The sequence below is a fragment of the Bos indicus x Bos taurus genome, chromosome 18 (assembly GCF_003369695.1).
Source record: "Bos indicus x Bos taurus breed Angus x Brahman F1 hybrid chromosome 18, Bos_hybrid_MaternalHap_v2.0, whole genome shotgun sequence".
NCBI classification, from domain to species: Eukaryota; Metazoa; Chordata; class Mammalia; order Artiodactyla; family Bovidae; genus Bos; species Bos indicus x Bos taurus.
Window position 1 is genome coordinate 19,995,835 of NC_040093.1, and position 21,671 is coordinate 20,017,505.

The following is a 21,671-nucleotide window of genomic DNA, read 5'->3' on the forward strand; positions in this document are numbered from 1 at the left end:
CACACACACCTGCAGAGGGTCTCCATCTGCCCTGGGCAGAATCCAGCGCTGACTCTCTATTGGTCAAATCTTCCCGAGGCCCACCCCTCATCCCTCCCACCTCACCCCTGCTGGCTTGGTTTACTGTATCCCTCACCTAGGTTCCGGAGTCTGTGACCTTCCCATCTTTCTCCTGGGGGCCCTGCCCCAGCCCCCGCCACTTTGTTCCACTCCCTGGTCAAGAATGATCAGAGACCAAGGGACAGAGAACACAGGGCTTTACTTCCTGTCTGAACAAAATGGATAAATGGGGGCAGGCAGTCCTCAGGCAGGCAGGACTGGGAGAGCAGGGGGCTCAGGCCATCAGTCCTGGATCTGGCTCCATCCACCTCTTCTCTCTCAGGCTGGGCTTTGTTGTAGGTCCTGCAAGGTCACAGCGAGCCAGTGGGGGCTCAGTCTCGGGGTGCCCATTAGATCATCAGCCCCTGCTTCCTACGGACTCATCTGTCACGATTCCAGCACAATCGGGGCAACTGTCTGCACTTGCCACCTGGGGTGAAAGAAACAGTTCAGTCGTGAGTCAGAACAATGCTGATTATTACGTGTGATCTGGATGCTGGAGGATGAGGCCCATCCGCCCTGTCCCTCAGAAGGCTCCAAGGCAACTCTGAGCAAGTGACAAGAAGCTGATGGGGAAGAGCCGGCTCAAGGGTCCCCAGGGGTCATTCACATGTTCAGCAAATATTTACTGTGCACCTACTCTGGGCCAGGCAGTGACCTAGGCAATGGGCACACGGCAACACGGCCAGGAGCACGAACGGAGGCAATCCCTGCTTTGGGAGCACTGACTTACCAGTGGGGGAGATGGACAATGAGAAAAGACCTAAGTCAAGTGTACGGACGGTGATGAGTCAGTGATGAGCGCTATAACGAAAAATAAAACAAGGAAGGAGGCAGGGAGGCCCAGGAGTTGGGGGAATCCTCATGGCGATGACTAGACGTGCCTCACAGGGAAGGTGATATTTGAGCAGAGACCTGAAAGGGATGAGAGGGAAGCCACGTGGACATCTGGAGGAAGGGTGTTCCAGACATAGGGAACAGTCAGTTCTAAGGCCCTGAGTGAGGGAGGAGTAGACAGGAGGGATTAAAGGAGAGCCGGAAGGCCAGGGGGTTGGGCCAAAGCAAATGAGGGGGATCTTAGAAAACAAAGGAGGGGGACTTCCATGGAGGTGCAGCAGTTAAGACTCTGCTCCCAGAGCAGGGGGCCCAGGTTCAATCCCTGGTCAGGGAACTAGATCCTACGTGCCTCAACTAAGAACCTGCATGTTGTAGCCAACTAAGACACAAAATGTGTGAAAGCGTGTGTTAGTCGCTCAGCCGTGTCCGACTCTTTATGACCCCATGGACTGTAGCCCACCAGGCTCCTCTGTTCATGGGATTCTCCCGGCAAGAATACTGGAGTGGGTTGCCATTCCCTTCTCCAGGGGATCTTCCTGACCCAGGGATCTGCATTGCAGACAGATTCTTTACCATCTGAGCCATCAAAGCAGCCAACTAAATAATTTTTTTTAAAGAAAGAAAACAAAGGGAACTTCAGAAAACAGCCCTTTTCTATCTCCCAGCTGCCACCCTTACCTACCCTTCCCTCCCTCTGGACTCATCTCCTACTCCTCTTCTCTCACACCTTCCCAGCCACTCCGCCTCTTCCCTTGGTTATTTTAACAAGCTCAGCTCATTCCTGCCTCCAGGGCTTTCCACTTGCTTCTCCCTCTGCCTGCTTTTTAAAATCATCTTTCTCATCATCAGAATCCATTCTGCTTTGACCTCTTAAGAGGAAGTGCCTCTTCTCATCCTTCTCAATCTCATCTTTATTTTCCTCTTGGCAAGTCTCTTTTTCTGTATTCACACTGCTCATGAAAGCATTGACCTATTTATTGTGATCTCCTACCAGCTGTGAGTTCCCTAATGGTGGGGACCAGGGTCCCCAGCATCACAGCACAGGAGGGCACAGGGAGTGTGTGTGTGTGTGTGTGCTCAGTCGTGTCTGACTCTTTGCCACCCCATGAGCTGTAACCTGCCAAGCTCCTCTGTCCATGGGATTTTTCCAGGCAAAAATACTGGAGTGGGTTGCCATTTCCTACTCAGGGGGATCTTCCAGACCCAGGGATTGAATCTGCGTCTCTTGTGTCTCCTGCATTGGCAGGTGAATTCTTTACAACTAGTGCCACCTGGGAAGCCCGGGCACAGAGTAGGTGCTCACAAATGTCACTGGAACAATTTAGAGTCCTAGAGGTAACATTCAGGCTCTGCCCTCACACAGACATAGGTCCAGCCCTTCCCTGATTTTTATGTGCTCTGTGACCTTGGGCAAACTTTGCAACTCTCTGAGCCTCACTTTTCCCACAGGGGAGAGCACAGTGCCTGGCACAAAGTCAGGATCTATAAATATGAGTTGAAAAACTGAGTCAACAGTGCTTGACTCCCTTATTCAACACCAATCAGGCACGTATCAGTGATCTCTTTTTAATTCTATCCAGGTTCTGCCTCCCACCTTAAGGCAAAAAGATATGGCTGTGCCCCTTTTCCTGATGAGGAAGCTGGACAAGAGAGGTCATAAAACTTGGCGTGGGTTATACAGTTTAACTGAGAGCTTGCAAACTGGTGGCCCTTGTATTTTATTTAATCTGTAGCATTATTAAAAAAACTAGTTTCTCTGCTTGAAATCCTCCCTTTGTCCCCCTTTCCTGCCTGACACTAGGCCCTGGGAGGCTGAGCACAGCCTGGTGGGACAGACGAGGGCAAAAGGAGAATGAGGCTGAGGTGTCTGATCCTCTCAACCCCTGCCCTGCTCCTTCCTGGGGAGCTTACCAGCAACCAGTGGCTGGAAACCTCTCTCTGGAGCCACAGCTCCTGTTTGGGGCCCCGTCCTCCAGCTCCATCTCTCACCAGGCCCTGGTGCAGCTGCTCCTTCCCCTCACTGCCTCAGGCTGCGCATCACAGCTCCCAGGTGTTGCTACTCCTGGGGAGTTGCACCATTGCATTCCCCTGCCATGTGAACAAGCCCAGGCTGGTCTGCTAGAGAAGACCACCAGGTGAAGACCTGATGTTCCCATTCAAACAGATCCCTGCTGACCCGCAAATGCCCTCAGAGGCATGAATAAATCCAGCAGCAACCAGAAGAACCACCCAGCTGAGCCCAGACTATGTTTCCAAAGTGCAGAAACGAGAGGTCAGTAAATGGTTATCATCTTAAACCACTGAATTCCATGGTTTACATGGATGTGCATTCTCAGTCACTCAGTCGTGTCTGACTCTTTGCAATCCCACAGACTGTAGCCCACCAGGCTATTCTGTCTGGATTGGATTTCCCAGGCAAGAATACTGGAGTGGGTTGCCATTTCCTTCTCCAGGGGCTCTTTCCGATCAAGGGATTGAACCTGCAGCTCCTGCATTGGTAGGTGGATTCTTTACCACTGAACCACCTGTGAAGCCCAGTTTATATGGATATGTCTCCTTTAAAATGACCTTGTTAGGGGCCCTTCAAATCCTGTCTGGTCAGAGTGTAAGCCAAGGTCTCCTCCCTCCCACTCCTGATGCCTCTCCCACCCAGCCCCCATTCTCACTGGTGAGGATGACGATGCCTGTGATGAACAGCACTGCTGCTACCATCAGCCCCCGTTTCCGGAGAGTGTCCTCGTCTGCAGAGAGAGAAATGGAGGAGTGTGATGAGAGGGGCCTTCAGCCTCCTTCCCCCACCGCCTCCCAAGAGTAACTTACCATAGAAGAAGGGGTCATCCTCCTTTGAACCTGGAGGGGAAAGAAGGGAGCAAAGGCTTATGGAGCAAATTGGAGAGTGAGAGAGTCAGAGAGGAGAAACCTGTATCTCAGCCTTGGTGCACTTAGGGCAAAACCTGAAGTCCTCACAAGGACCCAATCAGGTTCCCATCACCTCTAAACTCTTCTCGATTATCCCCTTACTCACTGTGCTTTACTCCCACCCCCATTCCCCATGGGTGAACTGTGCGAAACCCTGCTCACCCCAGGGCCTTTGCACTGGCCGTTTCTACTGCCAGAGGCTCCTTTCCTCGGGCATCCACATGGTTCCCCTTAGCTTCTTCTCATTGAGGTCTCCCTGGCCTTTTACAGAAAATGCTCTCTGACCACTCTCTCACCCTAACTCTGTTGCGTCGTTTTTTTTTTTCCCCCTTCATTTTTCTTGACAGCAACTTAATATATGGCTATTATTAACTTGTTATATACAGTTATGATCCTTATTTACTGTCTCTCTCTCACGAGAACATCTGCTCCATGAAGGGAGAAATTTTCATCTGTCTCATTCACTTCTGTACTCCTGGCACCTAGAGGAGGGCCTGGCCCACAATAAGTGCTCAGTGAATATTGTTTGAATGAATGAGTGAATGAGCTGTCTATGTGATCCATGGCTGTATCGTTTCCATCTGTTCACTGAGGCTGGCTGCACAGGAAGTGGAAGATGAGGCCAGGAGGGGAAGAATCAAGGTGCCCCTATACACAGAGCTCTCTGCTGACTCCAAACTGATCTCCAATGCACAAGTAAATCCATCTGAGACCAGAGAAGCACCCAGCCAAGCCCAGACTAGACTTCCAAATTGCAGATCTGAGTGCTAAATAAATGATTGTCATTTTAAGCCACTGGGTTTTGGAGTCATCTCTATGCAACACTCACACATTCATTCATCTATTCGGACATTTACTGTGTGCCCACCCTTTAGTCACTCACAAGAATACCTGCCCTGAAGTCAGGTGTTCACCCAACACCTGGCTACTGAGCATTCTTCTGTGCTATGCAGTATTGAGGTACTAAGAACACACAGTGAACAAGAAATAGCCTGTGTCCAGTCTGAGAAGGGAGTTACTGACCAGGCTGTTTGAGGATGGAGTTCTTCCTCTCGTGCCTGCTTGGGGATCGTGTCTTGGAGGGCGTGGAGCCTTGAGTGGGATTGGCAGGGGATTTCGTCTTGGAGGGCGTGGAGCCTTGAATGGGATCGGCAGAGAGAGCAGCCAGAGGATGGTGGAGGGCAGGAGTGACCCAGGGAGAGGAACGAGAGACACCATTGATGATCTTTGGGAGTAGCCCCTCTCCCACACCTACATTCAGTGAGCTGGCACAGGTTCCCCCCTGCCAACCCACGGAGGCAGCCAGGAGTGGCAGGTGCTCACCCTGATTAAGACCACCAGCCCAGGCTAGCTTGCTAACCCCCGAGGAGCTCCTGGCCCCTCTCTGACCTTCTGGATGGCCCCATGATCAGGAATAAACGGTAACATCTGTCAGACCCAGACAAGGGCCTCCAGGATCTTGACCGAGTCACAGAACTTGAAGATACTGGTTCGAAAACATGTTGAATATCACCTCTGCTCCCAGACCAAAAACATCAGAGGGTTCCTCTTTGTAAAAACATGACTATCCCCCAGGAAAGTCCTGCCCCTCTGGCACTGAGAAGCATCCCCAGTAAGGTGGTCACCCCTGACGGATGCCCAGATGTGAAGTCAGCAAGCAGAGAAACTGCCTCATGACTGGCTCCCCAGGCCAGCCTCAGCGCCTCACTTCCTAAACATGAACCGACAGCCAAAGGTTACAAGATGTTCAGGAAAGCTTTTTCCAAGAAAAGGGAGCAGCAAAGTCATGGGCAAAGATGGAAGGATCACAGGAAATGTAAAAGGACAGCCTCAGCAGTATGTAGGGCTTATTGCCCCCTCCCCCAGTGTGAGGAAGCCTGGGCTCAAATTTTGGTTCTGCCATTTTGCACTGTGTGGCCTAAGGCCTGCCGAGTAACCTCTCTGGGCTTCAGTTTTCTTCCGTGTAAAATGGGGTACCAACAGCTCCTACCATGTAGGATAGTGATCAGTACTAAATGACTGATCACGTAAAAGCTTAGCACAGTGCATGGAGCAAACCCTCAGCACATTGTTGTATTGTCTACTTGGCTCCGACTCCCCCCTTCTGTGATCAGTCCGTCCACCTTTCTCTCGGGAAATGTTGCTGCTTCCCCGGACCATCTCAGTCTCCTATGGTAACCCAGCCACAAGGGGGAGCATGTGACCCAGTCTCATCCGTTCCTGTAGCGCTCAGAGGCTTCAGTTGTGTCCAACTCTGTGCTACCCTATGGACTGTAACTTGCCAGGCTCCCCTGTCCAGGGGATTCTCCAGGCAAGAATACTGGAGTGGGTTGCCGTGCCCTTCTCCAGGGAATCTTCCGACCCAGGGATCAAACTCGCATCTCTTATATCTCCTGCATTGGCAGGCGGGTTCTTTACCACTGAGCCACCTGGGAAGCCCCATCCTTCGCTAGGACCTTTCAAATTCCAAGTTAAAATTTTCAGCAGATGCTGGGTGAAACTCAGAAGTTCTGAGCCTGCAGGTGATGGAGCCACTTCCTTTCCAGGTGAAAGACAAGCTCCAGCACGAGAGAACAAAGACGCAGGAGAAAGAGAAGCTCTGTGGGGGCTGGGCAAGCTTGAGATTCAGCAGTGCCTTTTACTCTTGGCTCCTTGACCCCCTCGGCCCAGCTGAATTTTCATCATGTATAACCAGGGATATAGAAGAACACATAGAGTAACCCAGGTCAGCAAGGACTCAGAGTAAGAGAATCCAGAAATATGAAGATGTTTTCTCAACTGGAAAATGTGGAAACAGCTGCTATACCCCCACCCCCATGGTTGTACAAAATTAAAAAAAAACTCCCTTCCCCCAAGACATCGTATTTCCATCTGTTGTAAAATTGTTTTAATAGACAGACTCTGTCAGCAAGAGATGCGTTACTGTCATCACTGGGAAGTTATAACAATGATAACAACAACAACAAAAATCTACAGGGGGAGGACTTTCCCCATTAGTGCCCTTGTGCAGTGCCCAACCTGAGCAACCATGCATGCATTCCAGGTTGTGAGTGGCCTAAGCTATAGGACTTCCAGTGGGGGCTGCTTCTCAAATATGGGCCATCACACAGGCATTAGAAACCACCTATTACCTTTATTTCCGCTCATCTCCCTTTCCCAAATGTTACCTCCGGTAACATTGACTCACTTGTCCTGTGGTGAGTCACCTCTTCCCTTACTCTTGGTCTAATTGGTTCACACAGAGTTGACTGGGTTTTCCAGCCCCATGATGGGGCACAAGACTCAGCCCTGACCAATCGGAGCTGTTCATTTCCCAGGCTCCCATTGGTCAGTCATGGGCACGTGACCCCACCTGGGCCAATGAGAGTCAGCTCTAGGCCGTGTAGCTAGAGAGGCACTCTAGTTGCTGAGTTTGTAATTGCAACTTAGAACTAGTGGACCACTTTTGCCACTAAAGAGGGGAAAGCCCTCTTCAGAATGAAGACAGAAGAGCTGAGAGAGGAAGAAAGTCGTGATGACAGTGCTTGAGCTCTTTGACCCAGCTGTGCCTGACATTAGTGCCTCTGTACTTAACAAAGCATATATTGCTAATAATATTTTTTTTCAGTTGGGTTTTCTGAATTTTATAACTGAAAAGCTCCTGGTCTAACATTAAGAAGATCTACACCAAGGATAGGAGAAGGCAATGGCACCCCACTCCAGTACTCTTGCCTGGAAAATCCCATGGACGGAGGAGCCTGGTGCGCTGCAGTCCATGGGGTCGCGAAGAGTCGGACAGGACTGAGCGACTTCACTTTCACTTTTCCCTTTCATGCATTGGAGAAGGAAATGGCAACCCACTCCAGTGTTCTTGCCTGGAGAATCCCAGGGACGGGGGAGCCTGGTGGGCTGCCGTCTATGGGGTCGCACAGAGTCGGACACGACTGAAGCGACTTAGCACACCAAGGATAAACCCACAGGCACATTTCCCGCACCAGCCCTATGAAGGGACCTGAATCTATTCAGGGTCTTGGAGGGACTTCCCTGATTGTTCAGTGGTTAAGAATCCGCCTTCTAATGTAGGGGACACAGGTTTGACCCCTGGTCCAGGAAGATCCCACATACCTCAGAGCAACTAAGCCCAAGGGCCACAATTATGGGGCCCACGGTAGAGCCCGTAACAAAAAGAGAAGCCCAAGTACTGCAACGAAGACTCAGTGCAACCAAGACCCAGTGCAACCAAAATAAAATTAATTAATTAATTTAATCAAGTTACATTAAAAAAAAAAAAAGAGGGTCTCTGAGTCTATCAAATTTGGAAATGCTGCAAACCAGATAGATGGTCCCTCTTGGGATGCCTGCTGCAAATAAGCTTTATTACGACTCTGAGAAGTCCCAGCAGATAGAAACGTGTTTAACTCAAGCGTTTCCCAAATATCTTTAACCGCAAACCAAAAAAAAAAAAAAATTGGAAAAATGTATTAATTCCCCAAACGGATGCTCTGAGAAACGTACTGAGGGAAATGCTGCCCTAGATGGAGAATTAAACACAACTCAAGTACGTTGCTGTTTTAGTCCCAGGTCTACCTTGCGTTGTGCTCTTGTCCGTCCCCTGACCTGTTGTTAGCAGCACCTCCGTTTCCATCGGTTGCTGGGTCTGGGTGTCCATCTGGTTTGGTGTTGCTTCTACTCAGGGCAGAAGAGAAAGGCGGGGAGGGTGAGAAAGGAGTGAATCATGGACCTGCAGAAAACAACAAGGGTCCTTCTCCCTGAACCAGGCTGGCTAAAATCAAAGATGTCCACAGATAAATGTCGCTGTGGGGGTGAGAAAGGGGGACCCTTTCACGTGCCGCTGGTGGCAGGGCAAGTCGGTGTTCCTGTGCCCCACATGGTCATGAGTAAACTTCACAGCCAGGTTCCTGGACCCTCATCCCTGGTGTGTCACTGACTTTTGGTGACTCCTTGGGCGAGTGACTCTGAGCCTCCTGTAAAATGAGGATAGTCCTCATTTCTTTCTCAGAGGGCCTGTGTGAGGACTGAGGGAGTGAATGCAGGGTAAGTATTTAGAGCCATGACTGTCCCTTCATTTGTGCTGTAAGTGCTCAAGGAGGAAGGGACAAGGTTTCTCATTGTGGTGCTGTGAGCAGCGGGATGAACTGAGCCTGGACGGAGCCATGCCTGAAGGTTTATCCCTGGACTTTTCAGTTACACAAACCCAAAAACTCTCATTTGGTTCAAGCTTGAGATTTTTGTTGCTGTGAAAGGATGTTGACAGACCCATTCCTTGTTCGTCATCTGGGGCTGGAGTAGGGACAGGAATGATTTCAGTCGCTGGTTCTGTTGGAATTGTGACCTCCTTTGATGTCTGTCCTGGAAAATCAAGGATGAGAAGTCAGGGGGGAGCCTTTGGTCCCCCTTCTCTCACCAACACTCCTACCCTCCCCTCCCTTCTGAAACCTTGGTGGTCTGCTGGTGGAGCAGCAGTTGACCGATCAGCTTTGGTGAAAATATTTTAGAATGCTAACACCGCAGCACCCTACCTCCAGCTGCCTCTCCCTGTCCATCCTTGTGGGATGAGAGAGGCAGTTAAGGCAAGTACGCCCAGGTGCTAGAGTCAGCCAGGGGCCTGATCTCAAATTCTGTTCCCAATAACTTCCTTGCTGTGTGACCTGGAGCAAGTGAAACCCGTCCTTCTGAGCCCTGGTTGCCCCCTCTGCAAAATGGAGATAATTCTTGAATTATCAAGACTGTAGAAAGGGTGAAATGAGATGGAGGTGGGAAGAATCTCGCCTACTGCTTAACATGCAGTCTGTGCTGGATATCAGATATCGGATATCGTATCTATCTATCAATCGCCACTGCCCCCAGCCTGGCCCCGTCTCCATCCTCTCCCTCAGGGACCATCGCACAGCCTCCTCCCTGGTCTCCCTGCTCCCCACACACAGCCAGAGGGAGCCTGTGAACCTGATTCAGATCAGGCTGCTGGCTGAGTGCTTCCTCTGGCTCCACCTTGCTCTGGGTGAGAGCCAAAGCCCTCACGTGGCCCATAAGTGTCCCCCCACCAACCCAATCTCCTGTCACCTCTCTGACCTCTCCTCTTTCCACCCCACCCTTTGTTCATCCCAACCCAGGCCCAGCCTGTCTGCTGTCACTCACACTCTCCAGACAGAACTCCTATTCCTCACATACCTGCTTGGCTCATCCCCTCCTCTCCTTGTATCTGCCCAAATGTCACTTTCTGGTGAATGTCACTTTCTGGTGAGGTCTTCCCTGATTACTCTATTTAAGCAAGCCTCATTTCTCTCCTCTATTTTCTTTCCATAGCATTTTTCACCTTCTAGCATATAATATTGGGTTGGCCCAAAAGTTCATTTGTTTTTTTCCATAAGATGTTATGGGCCAACCCAATATAAGTTACTGAATGCATTTGGTGTCTGCCTTCCCAATTATAACGTAAGCTCCTGTTTTATGCCTTGCTGTTTCCCCAGTGCCTAGAATAAGATCTGCTCAGTGAACGCTTGTTGAACGACTGAATGAACACATGAAAACCATTTTATCCCAGAGAAATGGGGCAACTTCAGTGCAGAGTTTGCTCTGGGTTCCGGGGTTAGAGCCCAGCCCCTCCACACACTAGCCTCTGGCCCAGGGCACTTTCCTTCACTGAGCCTCAGTTTCCTCATCTGTAAAATGGGCATAATAGCATCATAGATTAGAGCAGAAGCTGAAACAAGCACCTGCAATGCAGAAAGCACCCGCAAGGATCCCCCGTAGATACTGTTTTCAGAAGACACTTCACAGGCAAGGGTGCTGCTGCTACTGCTGCTGCTAAGTCGCTTCAGTCGTGTCCGACTCTGTGCGACCCCAGAGACGGCAGCCCACCAGGCGTCCCCTTCCCTGGGATTCTCCAGGCAAGAACACTGGAGTGGGTTGCCATTTCCTGGACTGGCCTCAGCTCACCTCCTTTCCCTAATCACGTATCACCAGAGGAACCAGGAAGCTCCTGTGTTGTGAGTCGAGGGTTCCTGGCTGCCAAGTAGAAAACCTACACCCATCTCCCCGCCAAATCAAACTCTGTGAGTTCTTCTTGGACGTCAAATGGAGGATGCTCAGCAGGACAGGCCCTGGCCAGACTCACTGGAAGCAGCCACCCAGGTCTGAGGTATCTAACAGGGTGTAACCTTGGCCCCCTTACTGGGGCACCCGCTTCCTGGTGCCAGCTCAGTAGAAGACTGAGAACACAGGAGAGAGAACCCAGATTCACCAGGCAGCCACCCAGCAACACAGGCACTTGAAGTGGGGCTGGGGGCTCTGCAGCAGGGTGGAAAGAAAGGGCTGGGCCTTACCTCTGGTGGGGAGAATCAGGCCAACGGTGATGAAGAGACACAGGCGACCAGAGGGCGACATCTATAGAGCAAGTCAGAGCTGGGGTCAGCCAAGATGTCAGTGAGGCAGGGACAGGGCAACCCCCGGGATCCTGCAGCTCCCTTCCTTACCCTGAGCAGGTCCCTCTGGCTTCAGAGACCCCTGCTAGGGCTGATGGTTGGCTGTGGGGAAGGGGGCCAAGGGGAGGGTCTCAGAAGTGGAGGTTTCCAGCAGTCAATCCTTCATTCCCTCTTCAGGTCCCCAAAGATAACAAAAAGCATCAGTCTACACCAGGCTCCAAGAGGCAGCCACTGCCCAGGGCAGTCCCCCTGCCCCAAGAAGTGGAGAAGCACTCATGGGCCGGCTGGGACTGACCCTGCTGGGCAAGGGGAAGGCGCTGGGGCACAGAAAAGGAGATAGGAGGGCCTCGGCCCTCCCTCTGGGGCTGTCCTCAGAGCGAGGAGCCAGCAAGGAGGGGGAAAGAGGAAGAGTGAGTAATGTACTTCTGATCTCAGAGGAAAAAGTGAGTTGGTGTGAGGGCCTCCCAGCAGGGACAATAGAGCGGGATGCTGGGCAGATCTGGGCGAGTGAGAGGGAGGTAGGCGAACTGGGGAGACTGAGGCAGGAGAAGCCGAGCGGTGCCCACATGGCGGTGCCGAAGACAGCGGGACGGAGAGTGAGCATGAATGGGGGGCGGAGAGGCGCCGAGAGGATGGTCTGTACCCACCTGAGCCCGGCGCCTGGGCAGAGGGGAGCGGATGGAGGAGAGTCAGAGGAGACACTCACGTCAGCGCCGGGGGTCCGAGCCGGCAGCCTCGTAGGGAGAGGGCAGCGGCGGCGGCTGCGTCCAGGCGGAGGGTGTGGCCAGGGGAGCGCGCTGGCGGGCGGGGACCGAGACGGGCTCAGTCATTTCCTCCCGGGTTTCCTGGCTTCAGAGCCCGGGGTGGGAGCAGGAGGGGGAGACGTTGAGGGCGATGCGGGGGCCTGGGGTGAGAGGTAGGGCGGAGGCCTCCACCCACCCCGCCTAGGGGAGGCTGGGGGTGGGAACTGCGGGGCGGGCAGGTCTAGGCGGGGTGGGGTTTGAGGAGGCAAGGGGAGCAGGGGAAGGGGTCTACTCTGGGGTCTCGGGGATGGGCAGCTGGGTTGGGGGGTGGTGGCATGGAGGGAAGGGAGGGGAAGTTTGAGGGGTTCCGGGAGAGGAGGAGGCCACTAGGGAGCTGGCGGAGGGGAAGGAGAGGAAGGGGGTAAGTCTGGGGATGGGGAAATAGCTCCCCAGGTTAGATTTTGCCCCCTCCCCCGTTTCCTCCCCACAGACGAGAACACACAGACAGAAGAGGGGGAGAAACCAAACGCAGATTTATTAAGCTCAAGACATAGACACCGAGGGTGCAGGGGACCGGATCTCCTAAGAGGAGACAGGGTAGTCCCGGGGAGCAGCACCCCGGGACGGTGAGGGGCTGAGCGTGGACTCGAGGACCCCAGGAGATGGAGGCCTGAGTCTCCGGATCTGGGATGCAGGGGGTCGTCATTGCCAAGGCCTAGGGAGGTGCAGCGGCTCCAGCCTTGGAGTGGGTGGGGCGGCTCATTCAGGGGAATGCTGCCAGGGGGGCCAAGCTGGGGTCCCCGCCGCCTCCACCCGATCCTCAGGCTCCTGCTCTCAGGCAGGGACTGCAGTGGAGGTGACCACTACTGGTTCTACACGCCGCCACCTCCGGGTGCTGGGGAGAGACAGAGAGAGAGACAGAGCCAGGGAGCTTCAGTCGGTGACAAAAAGGGTGGCAGTGGGCCCTTCATCCCCAGCACTGAGGTCAGGCCTGCAGATTGTCACCCCTGAGCTCCCTTCGGATGTTGTCTTGCCTCCCTGCACCCCAATGTCTGGTCCATATAGAGACACCTTGGTAGCTTTTGTCCTATCCCACAGGACACCTGTGATGAAGCTGGGGACCCCTGGCCCACCCTGGACTCTTCTGGGGTGTCCCCCTGCCAGAAGAAGAGTCTCCATCCCTCTGCCAAGCCCCCAACCTCTTCCTACACTCCAACACTCCATCTCTGGAACTTGTGTATACAACAGGAATTCTCCTGTCTCCCACCCACTTGGGACCATCATTCAACTGTCATGGGTCAAAATCTCATATATACTCTTAGACTGTGGTCAGGTGTCTGGGCCAACCCCTTCATCATTCACAAAGTGACCCCTTAATGTTCTTAAATCTCATGAAATAAACATGAAACAAAACACATGAAATTCAACATCAAATCCTCCAAATGTTGATTACCCCAAGGCCCTTTTTTTTTTTTTTTTTAGTTCTAAAAACAAAAGAGCCAAAGAGATTCCCATCTCTGGTTTTTAAAAGTCCCTGGAAAGGACACAGTTCCACCAAAAACAGGTCGAGATATTTTTACATAATTAAAATGAACACCCCCAAGGAGTCACAATCTTTCTTCTACATGCGTATCCCTGCTTCTACATCCTACATCTCTCTCCACCTTCCTGTATAGCCACCTGCCCTGACTTTCCCCTCCTCCACCCACCACCCCCTCCACTCTCCACTCCCCATCCTCCATCCCTCTTCCACCCTCCACCCCCACCCCATCCTCCTCCACCCTCCATCCCACTCCCTCCTATATTCTCTCTTTTCTTCCCCAATATCAATTTTAAAAATCTGCATTCTATATGTCTCTCCTGTTTTTTGATACAATTATTCTTAAGCCCTTCCTTCCTTCCTTTCTGCCAGCCTGCCTTCTTCCCTCCCTCCATCCCTTTTTCCCCTTGCTTCCTTTCTCTTCCCTCCCTTTTTCTCAGTCATTTCATCCTTGATTGTCCTAACTGAACAGGAAAGTCAAGAAATCATTCTATCTTCCTACCTTCTCTAGTGCTCAACTCTGCCTTCATTCTGATTGCCAACGTTCTTTTCCCACGTGGGACCCCTCTCTTCACAGGCTGTGGCTCTCTCCTCTGGAGAATGAGTTCATCCTTGCTTTTATAAGATTAGGTACTTGTTTCTGGGCAGCTTCAAGGACTCTTTAGGAGTCCATGTCACATCCCACTAACTTTATGCTTTAACAGGTTTGATGTGTGGAATCTCGGCTGCACTGTTGGCGGCCCCATTCTTGGGGAGATCCAGCACAACGTCCCCTTGGACTCCCCTCCCCACTCCCACTCACCCTCGCAGAACCACACTCTCTCACACCCTCACCTGAGGAGGGAAGCTCCGACTTACAGGATTTGCATGTTGGGCTGTGGAAGCAAAGATGAGAGAGAAAGGCATCAAGAGACTCAACTGAGCAGGCTTTCTGGGAAACACCTGGCTGGCTCTGGGATCCCTTTGGTTATGGCAGCACCCCTGGGGGCTCCCAGGCTGTTCCCACCCCTCCCCTTCTCTCCCCTCTGCTGCCAGACCTCTCAGACCTGGAGTCCGCCTTTCTGCACTTCACCTTCTTGCCTGTTAGGAGAGACAGAGAACAGAACAAGGACACAGGACATAAGGGTATGGACAAAAGCCAGTAGGGAAATTGTAGGTGCCTGGGGACCCCGAGGGGCCTTCTTGGAGGGGCTTTGGAGCTCAGGAAAGGGTCACACTTACTGAGGATAATGAGGATGCCCAGTAGGAACAATATGGTAGCCAGAGTCATGCCCACCGTCTGCACAGTGTCATAGTCTGGGGAAGACATTGGAGGTCATCAAAGTGGGGTGGCTCCTCAGCCGCCCCCCCACCCTGGAGCCTTGGCCTCAGTTCAAGGCTGCAGGCTCCTCCCATGGGTTCATATGAGGATCAAAGACATGGCCCTTGGACACCAAGTGCTCCCCTTAGACCTCTGCCCACTACCCTTCTCTGGATTCTTCGGCCATAGATATAGATAGGACCTTCTTCTACTGCAATGGTCCCCAGCATTTTGGGCACCAGGGATTGATTTTGTGGAAGACTATTTCTCCACGGACAGGGGTTAAGGGATGGTTTCAGGATTATTCTCATAAGGGGAGGGCAACTTAGATCCCCCGTGTGCACAGTTCACAATAGGGTTCCTGAATCAATTAGAATCTAAGGAGGCGGAACTCAGGCAGTAATGCCAGTGATGGGGAGCAGCTGTAAATAGAAATGAAGCTTCACTCGCTTGCTCACTGGCCACTCACCTCCTGCTGTGCGACCCGGTTCCTAACAGGTCACTGACTGGTACCAGTCCTTGGCCCAACCACTGGGGATCCTTGTTCTACTGCATTTACTTTTTTCAGCAAACAGCCTTCTCTGTGGTCTCTCCGTCATCCATCCCCCGACTCAGCGCCTCAGCCACAGAGATCTTGTTAACACTTGAGTCCAGTCAGGGTCCTCCTGAGCTCAGAGCACACCACTCCACTCCCTCTAACCTCCACCTCATAGCAAAGAAAAGCCAAGGTCCTCCCTACACCCCAGGAGGCCCTGTACTGTCTTGTCCTGATCCCTTCTCAGACCTCATTCCACTTCACTCTCCTCCTCAATTCCCTTGTTCAAGCACACGGGTCTCCCTCCAGTTCCTGGAGGCTATCAGGCATAGTCCTACCTCAGGGTCTTTGCACTTGCTGGGCCCTCTTCCTGAAAGCTCCTCTCTCAAATATCCCTCCCTTACCAACTCCTGGACTTTATTCAAATGTTGGTGACCCCTTCTCTGGCTGTCCTATTTAGAATTTCCCATCCTCTCCTCAACATTTCTTAACTTCAGTCTTTCTTTTATTTTCCTTCATAAGAATTATTCTTATCTAATATGCCACAGTACATATCTATAGAAATATTCACTCTGGACCAGCAGTGGTCCAGGCCTCTGCCCTCAGGGAGTTGTCTTTCATTTGTGATAAACAAAATAAAACCACAAAACTCAGTCATGGGACCATGCCTAGATCTATGTGTGGCTTCTCTTGCTGGGGACTCAAGAAGGCCTCTCCTGACAGTCATTATTTGATCTGAGGCCTGAAGAAGAAAAGGGAGCCTTAGCTAGCTGTGTGGAGGGCTAGAGGAAGCGTATTCCAGCAGAGGGAACAGTAAGTGCAAAGGTCCTGAGGCAGAAGACAACTTAGAACATGGAGAAGAGTATGAGTGAACAAAGGGAGAGAGAAGGAGGGTATACAGAGAGGGAACTGGGGTCAGGTCTGCTAGACCTGGAGTCACTTTTTGAGCTTCAGTGCTATGGAAAGACTTAATGATATCTGAGTAAATCTTCCCCACAGTCCTTATGGGTGAAAACTTAGTGTTCTTATTTGCAGAAGGGCCCAGAGAGACAGAGTTGCTTGCTCAAGGCCACACAGCTAGTGAGTGGACCAGCCAGGATTCAAATTCAGCCAGCCTGGTGTCAGAGTGGTTGGCTTCTCTGATGACCCCAGAAAACTAGCCCAGAGTGCTGGTGAAGCCTGAGGAGGATCCAAAGAGGGTACCCCCTCCCCAAGTCTGATTCAACCCTCCATAGGCCAAGCTGATATCAATTATATCCACATGGTCATGTGGCCAGTGACCCAGCACATAACATGTAAGCCATAGCTGAAGCCACTCAGCAGTGGCCTGTGGGGATCTACAGCCACCCCTCCATCCAGCCCCTGGGTACCTTCGTCGCAGAATCTGCCACTCACCATAGTAAAATGGGTCAGGATCCTGAGGAACTGTGGGAAGAAGGCAGAGAGAGAGGGAAAAACATTTCAACACTTGGCTTCTTAATTATTTGAGGATCCTAATGGCGCCACTGGCCCAGTGGTTTCTGTGTAGAAATCAGATCATTGAGACCCCTTGCTCTGGACAATGTAGCCTCACGGCAGGACACAAAACTTAAAGACTGGAGCATAAGCTGGATTCCAGCCCCAACTCACTCCATTGGTCGATACCTTCCCTTATATAATGCCCAACCTACCTAATTGTACGTGGCAGTCCTGATCCTAGACCTAGGAAATCTAATGCAAGCATGGACTCATTTCTTGAGAAACACATATACACTCTCTTTTGCATATGATGCTGGGAGTATGAATCCCATTGGAGAACTAACTGCTCAGTGTATCAGCTTCCCCTGAACACTCCCTACAACTTCTCAGTCTTCTGAGAGCTCTCATCCACTTGTTCCTACCACCAAATCCAGCAGAGAGGAACTGTCCAAAAATTTATATTATTCCTATATTACTTATTTCTCAGACACCATCAAATTAAAGATTCAAAGTTGATTTTGTAGTAACTTTCCCAGTGTGTACATGTATGCGTGTATATGTATGTAACTATTTTCACTTTTCACTTTCACACATTGGAGAAGGAAATGGCAACCCACTCCAGTGTTTTTGCCTGGAGAATCCCAGGGACGGGGGAGCCTGGTGGGCTGCCGTCCATGGGGTCGCACAGAGTCGGACACGACTGAAGCGACTTAGCAGTAGCAGCGGCAGCAGTACCACATAAAAACATACTCATCCGCTAGAAGACTCACCCTGATTTCTAAATGTTAACATGTGGATAATGCTTCCTTGGTGCCTCAGGTGGTAAGGAGTCCACCTTCAATGCAGGAGGCCTGGGTTCAATCCCTGTGTCAGGAAGATCCCCTGGAGAAGGGAATGGCAACCCACTCCAGTATTCTTGTCTGGAGAATTCCATGGACAGAAGAGCCTGGCAGGCTGCAGTCCATGGGGTCGCAAAGAGTTGGACAAGACTGAGCAACTCACACTTTCACTAATGTGTGTATATATGCGTGCGTTTTTTTTGTGTGTGTGTTTACTTTTCCCTATCTCCTACCTCCCTGTCTTAAATGGTAGTCTCCTCCAGAAGAACTCAGAACATCCTTCCCATTCACAAAACCCATCCTGATGCTTCCCTAATACACTGACAGCTTTTAGTACACCCTGCCTTGTTTAGAGTGGAATTCTGCAAAACATGCCCCACTAGGGGAGGAGGGTGTACTGGGAGTGCTAGGGTGATGCCAGATGTTGTCATTAGTGTCCTTCCCCCATCCAAGCTCAGCAAGGACGGCTACCTTGAGGTTGGGAAGGAGAACATGTGACTAATTCTGGCCAATGAACCATGAGTCTGGTCTGCAGCATTAACTGCCCATGCAAGAGCTCTCTTTTGCCTTTGGCTTGGTGACATGAATGTTCAAGATTGTGGCTGCTCCAGTTTTCTTTGGGAAGTAGAGACCCTAGTCAACCCATTGTGGACACATAATCTAAGTAAGAGATCTACTTTGGTTGTCAGAAATCACTGAGATTTTTGGTATTTCATTTGTTGTTTAGTAGCTCAGTCGGGTCTGACACTTTTGTGACTCCGTGCCCGCCAGGCTCCTCTGTCCATGGGATTTCTTCAGGCAAGAATACTACAGTGGGTTGCCATTTCCTTCTCCAGAGGATTTTCCTGACCCAGGGATCAAACCTGTGTCTCCTGCATCTGCAGGCAGATTCTTTACTGCTAAACCAGCAGGGAAGCCCTTGGTACTGCATACTGTAGCTTAAACTGACTGATGCAAGACCCTGAATAGCACTGATACACTGTAAGTTCACCCTCTTCAGCTCCCTGTCCAGTCTTCAAAGAGACATTCTTAAAAAGGAGCTGATATATCTCTACACCTTCCAACCCTTGTTAATCTCTCAAGAGAAAACAGGCCTTGGGCTCAGTGTCTTCAGCAGGTAATAATATCTCAGTAGACTGTTATGACATTATTTGATTTTCTCCTTTGTTTATTTATCTAAGCTGCATTTGATAGCACTGATTCCATGCCAGGCTCTCTTCTGAGCACTTTACAGATATTACCACATTTAATTTTCCCAGCCGTTCTCTGATATAGGCACTATCTTCATTCTCTTTCCACTAAAGAGGAACACTGAGGCCCAGAAAAATGAAATTGGTTGTTTAAGATAATTTTAATACTTGCTTTCAATGTAAGACAAAAAAAAAAAATCCTGATTTTCCATTTGTGGAGCTGATATAAAATAAAGCTAACAAAGTTTTTTAAAAGTTAATCCTTTGAAGGAAAAAATGTTAAATATCAGTGTGGGGAACATTTGGACAGGGCAAAAACCATGAAGGTGGTACTCATAAGCATCGAGATGGGAAAATAGTATTTTAGAGTCATCTCTGCTCTGTCTTAGCTCCCCTACCAGATGCAGAGCAAATTTATTTGACTCATCTCTGCTGTTAATCCTGGCATTTGTAAAGTTGTTCAAAAACTTTTCTAGAATGAATGGATGAATGAATGAATGAACCCCTGCTAGGCAGCATCAGAGATGGAACAGTTGCATTATCCTGCGTTTCCACACATCCTGCCTCCCCAAACCATCTGAGAAGCCCTGCCCCACAAGGTGAGCGCCTGCCCCAGAATCCTCTCTGGTTCCTCTCTGGTTCCACCCTCCCGGGGTGCTCCTTGCTCCATGCAGAAGTTCCTCTCTAGTTCCTGCTGTCCCAGCAATCTGGGTCCTCAAGGCGAGGCTGAGCTAAGGGTGGAGCCAGGAGGCAGGAGAAGGAATGTGCACCACTCCTGGCCAGTTGCCAAGGAGAATCAGGAAGGAGGTGGTTACTATGGCAACTGGAGCATCTTGAGAGGTGAGGAGAGGTGATGGATCTGGGTACCCCAGGCTGGATGGGGTCCTGTGTGGGACTTGAGGGTTGAGTTTCTAACTCTGGGGCCAACCCTGATTCCCTCTGCTCCCTTTGTACCTCCTATTGTTGCTCCTGAACAACTGGCTTGTGGCCAAGCCAAGGGTCCTTTTTAAGGATAGAGACCAAGGCCCAGTTGTGCCTTTCCATCTCCTTTCTATTTGCCCCCAACACACCCTCCTGCTCTCTGACAGGGTGGGGGTGGAGGCTAGGGGTGCAAGGGAGCCGTCCCCCTCCCTAACGACCTGTTAATTAATTTCATTAAGCGGTTTATGACAGGCAACATGCGTTTCCTGCCCCCGGGTTTCCCAAGACCTGTGGTCCCCTCTCCTGCTGTGACTGGGGAAAGGGTGTGTGGGGGGGAGGGAGGCAGGGCATCTTCCTCCCACTTCTGCCCGTCTGCTGCCATCGATCCTGCTAACCACCATCTCTGCGAAAAGAAGTGCTGGGCTCCCGCCAGGGCTGCTGGCTCAACCCTGCCCCCTCTCCCTAGGGTGGCTTCCAGCCTCTGCAGCCGCCCCCCCCACTGCCCCCCCTCCCCGCCCTGCTTCAAATTCTGCAGATATGGTTCAGTGCAGCAGCCCCCGCCTGCCGGGAAAGGGGGCAGGGAAGGAGAGATCAGAGTGGAATTGGGGTTCCCTTCAGTGCCAGAGGCTCCTCAGCAATGATGGCCTCTTGCCTGACCCTGCTCTTAGGGCTGGAAACTCCCTCCCTGCCCACCTCTCCCCCACCATGAAAGCATTCTCCCCCCTTGTTCCTCTGCAGAAGTAAGCTCAAGAAAGGGGGACTGTTGTGGGGACCGAGTATTTCAGGGGTGCCTAGTCGGGCTAATGGTGTGAAGTGTCTATCTCTGTGTGACTGGAGGGAGGTGGGAAGGCATCTGTTTGCACACCCAAATACACCTTTTGGACAACACCCTTGAATGAGGGCTGGGAAGGAGGGTCCTGCCACCCATCCCCGCAAATGGGGGTTCACTGCAGTGGTGCAGGCCCCACCCTGTGCCACCCCTCCTTTTTCCCATTTCTGTCTCACGCTGTCGGTTCTTCTCTATCTCTCCCCCTCTGTGTCTTTACGCCTCCCTCTGTCTCTCGGTCCTTATCTCTTCCAGGCTGTCTCAGTCAGTCTCTTTCTATATTCCTTACTGTCTCCCTCTCTCTTGCTCTCTCCATCTCTCATTTCCTACAGCTCCTGTCTTTCCCTCTTTCTCCTCGCTTCCCTCTGAACCTGCCTGTCAGAGATTTCAGGAAACACCCACCACAGGTGCCAGCACTAGAGAGAGAGAGGGAGGGGAAAAAAAAAAAAGAGGGACATGGACCCCGTCCCCTTACGTTCCGCAGGGACCATGAAATCTGCGCGAACCTCTGTGGCTACAAACCCAGCGGCTCCCACCCTCGAAGCCCATTTCTCCGAGTCCACTACCACCGCGGCGCTGGACCAGCTGCATGGTTGCTATAGCTACCGGTCCGAGCATCCTTTCTCCCGGGACTGCCGCTCTCCAACCACCGGTCCCGCACAGGAACCGAGACCACCGGGAGAGGGTGCCCAATGGAGTACCGAGGGGTGCAATGCAGGGGCCTCCGCCCATGTGAGGAGGGGACATCCCCTTCCCCATTCCCCTCCCCTTTCAGTACTGGGCTCTCCCCCAGATCCTCTGTCAAGCTCTAAGATCCCGGAGCCCCGCTGCGCCCTCTCCCCAGGCGACGCTCACCCTTTGTGGGGACCTGGGTCGCCATGCCGGGCTGGAGCAAGGGGCGGCTGGATGTAGAGGCGGTGAAGGAGCGCTGGCTGCAGCAGCTGGAAGCCGGACCGACTGTTGTCAGGGGTAGATGAGGGGGGGAGCCCTGGTGTTCGGGGGGCCGTAGCCAATGGGGGCCCGGAGAGCCCGCCCCCGTCCCG

The 21,671-nt window shown here is 51.8% G+C and overlaps 2 protein-coding genes across 10 annotated transcripts; both read right to left on the minus strand.

The window, feature by feature from the left end:
* Positions 1-240: 240 nt before the first annotated feature.
* FXYD5 (FXYD domain containing ion transport regulator 5) lies at positions 241-12,170 on the minus strand. 9 transcript variants are annotated; one of them, XM_027514391.1, is made up of 9 exons: positions 11,983-12,068; positions 11,328-11,447; positions 11,178-11,238; positions 9,112-9,204; positions 8,422-8,520; positions 4,879-4,992; positions 3,757-3,786; positions 3,603-3,677; positions 241-529 (listed from the first exon to the last, which is right to left on the minus strand). In XM_027514391.1, the coding sequence occupies exons 3-9, from the start codon at positions 11,236-11,238 to the stop codon at positions 480-482; spliced, it is 522 nt and encodes a 173-aa protein (XP_027370192.1). In that variant the 5' UTR covers positions 11,328-11,447; positions 11,983-12,068; the 3' UTR covers positions 241-479. The 9 variants fall into 9 exon arrangements, 8 of the variants coding, with proteins under 8 accessions (XP_027370192.1, XP_027370193.1, XP_027370188.1 ...); XM_027514392.1 differs by having other exon boundaries at positions 11,328-11,378; positions 11,924-12,063; XM_027514387.1 differs by having other exon boundaries at positions 11,924-12,063.
* A 359-nt stretch (positions 12,171-12,529) lies between these two features.
* FXYD7 (FXYD domain containing ion transport regulator 7) lies at positions 12,530-21,657 on the minus strand. The gene is made up of 6 exons (XM_027514416.1): positions 21,484-21,657; positions 16,790-16,819; positions 14,781-14,855; positions 14,597-14,639; positions 14,394-14,434; positions 12,530-12,914 (listed from the first exon to the last, which is right to left on the minus strand). The coding sequence occupies exons 1-6, from the start codon at positions 21,506-21,508 to the stop codon at positions 12,892-12,894; spliced, it is 237 nt and encodes a 78-aa protein (XP_027370217.1). The 5' UTR covers positions 21,509-21,657; the 3' UTR covers positions 12,530-12,891.
* Positions 21,658-21,671: the final 14 nt, after the last annotated feature.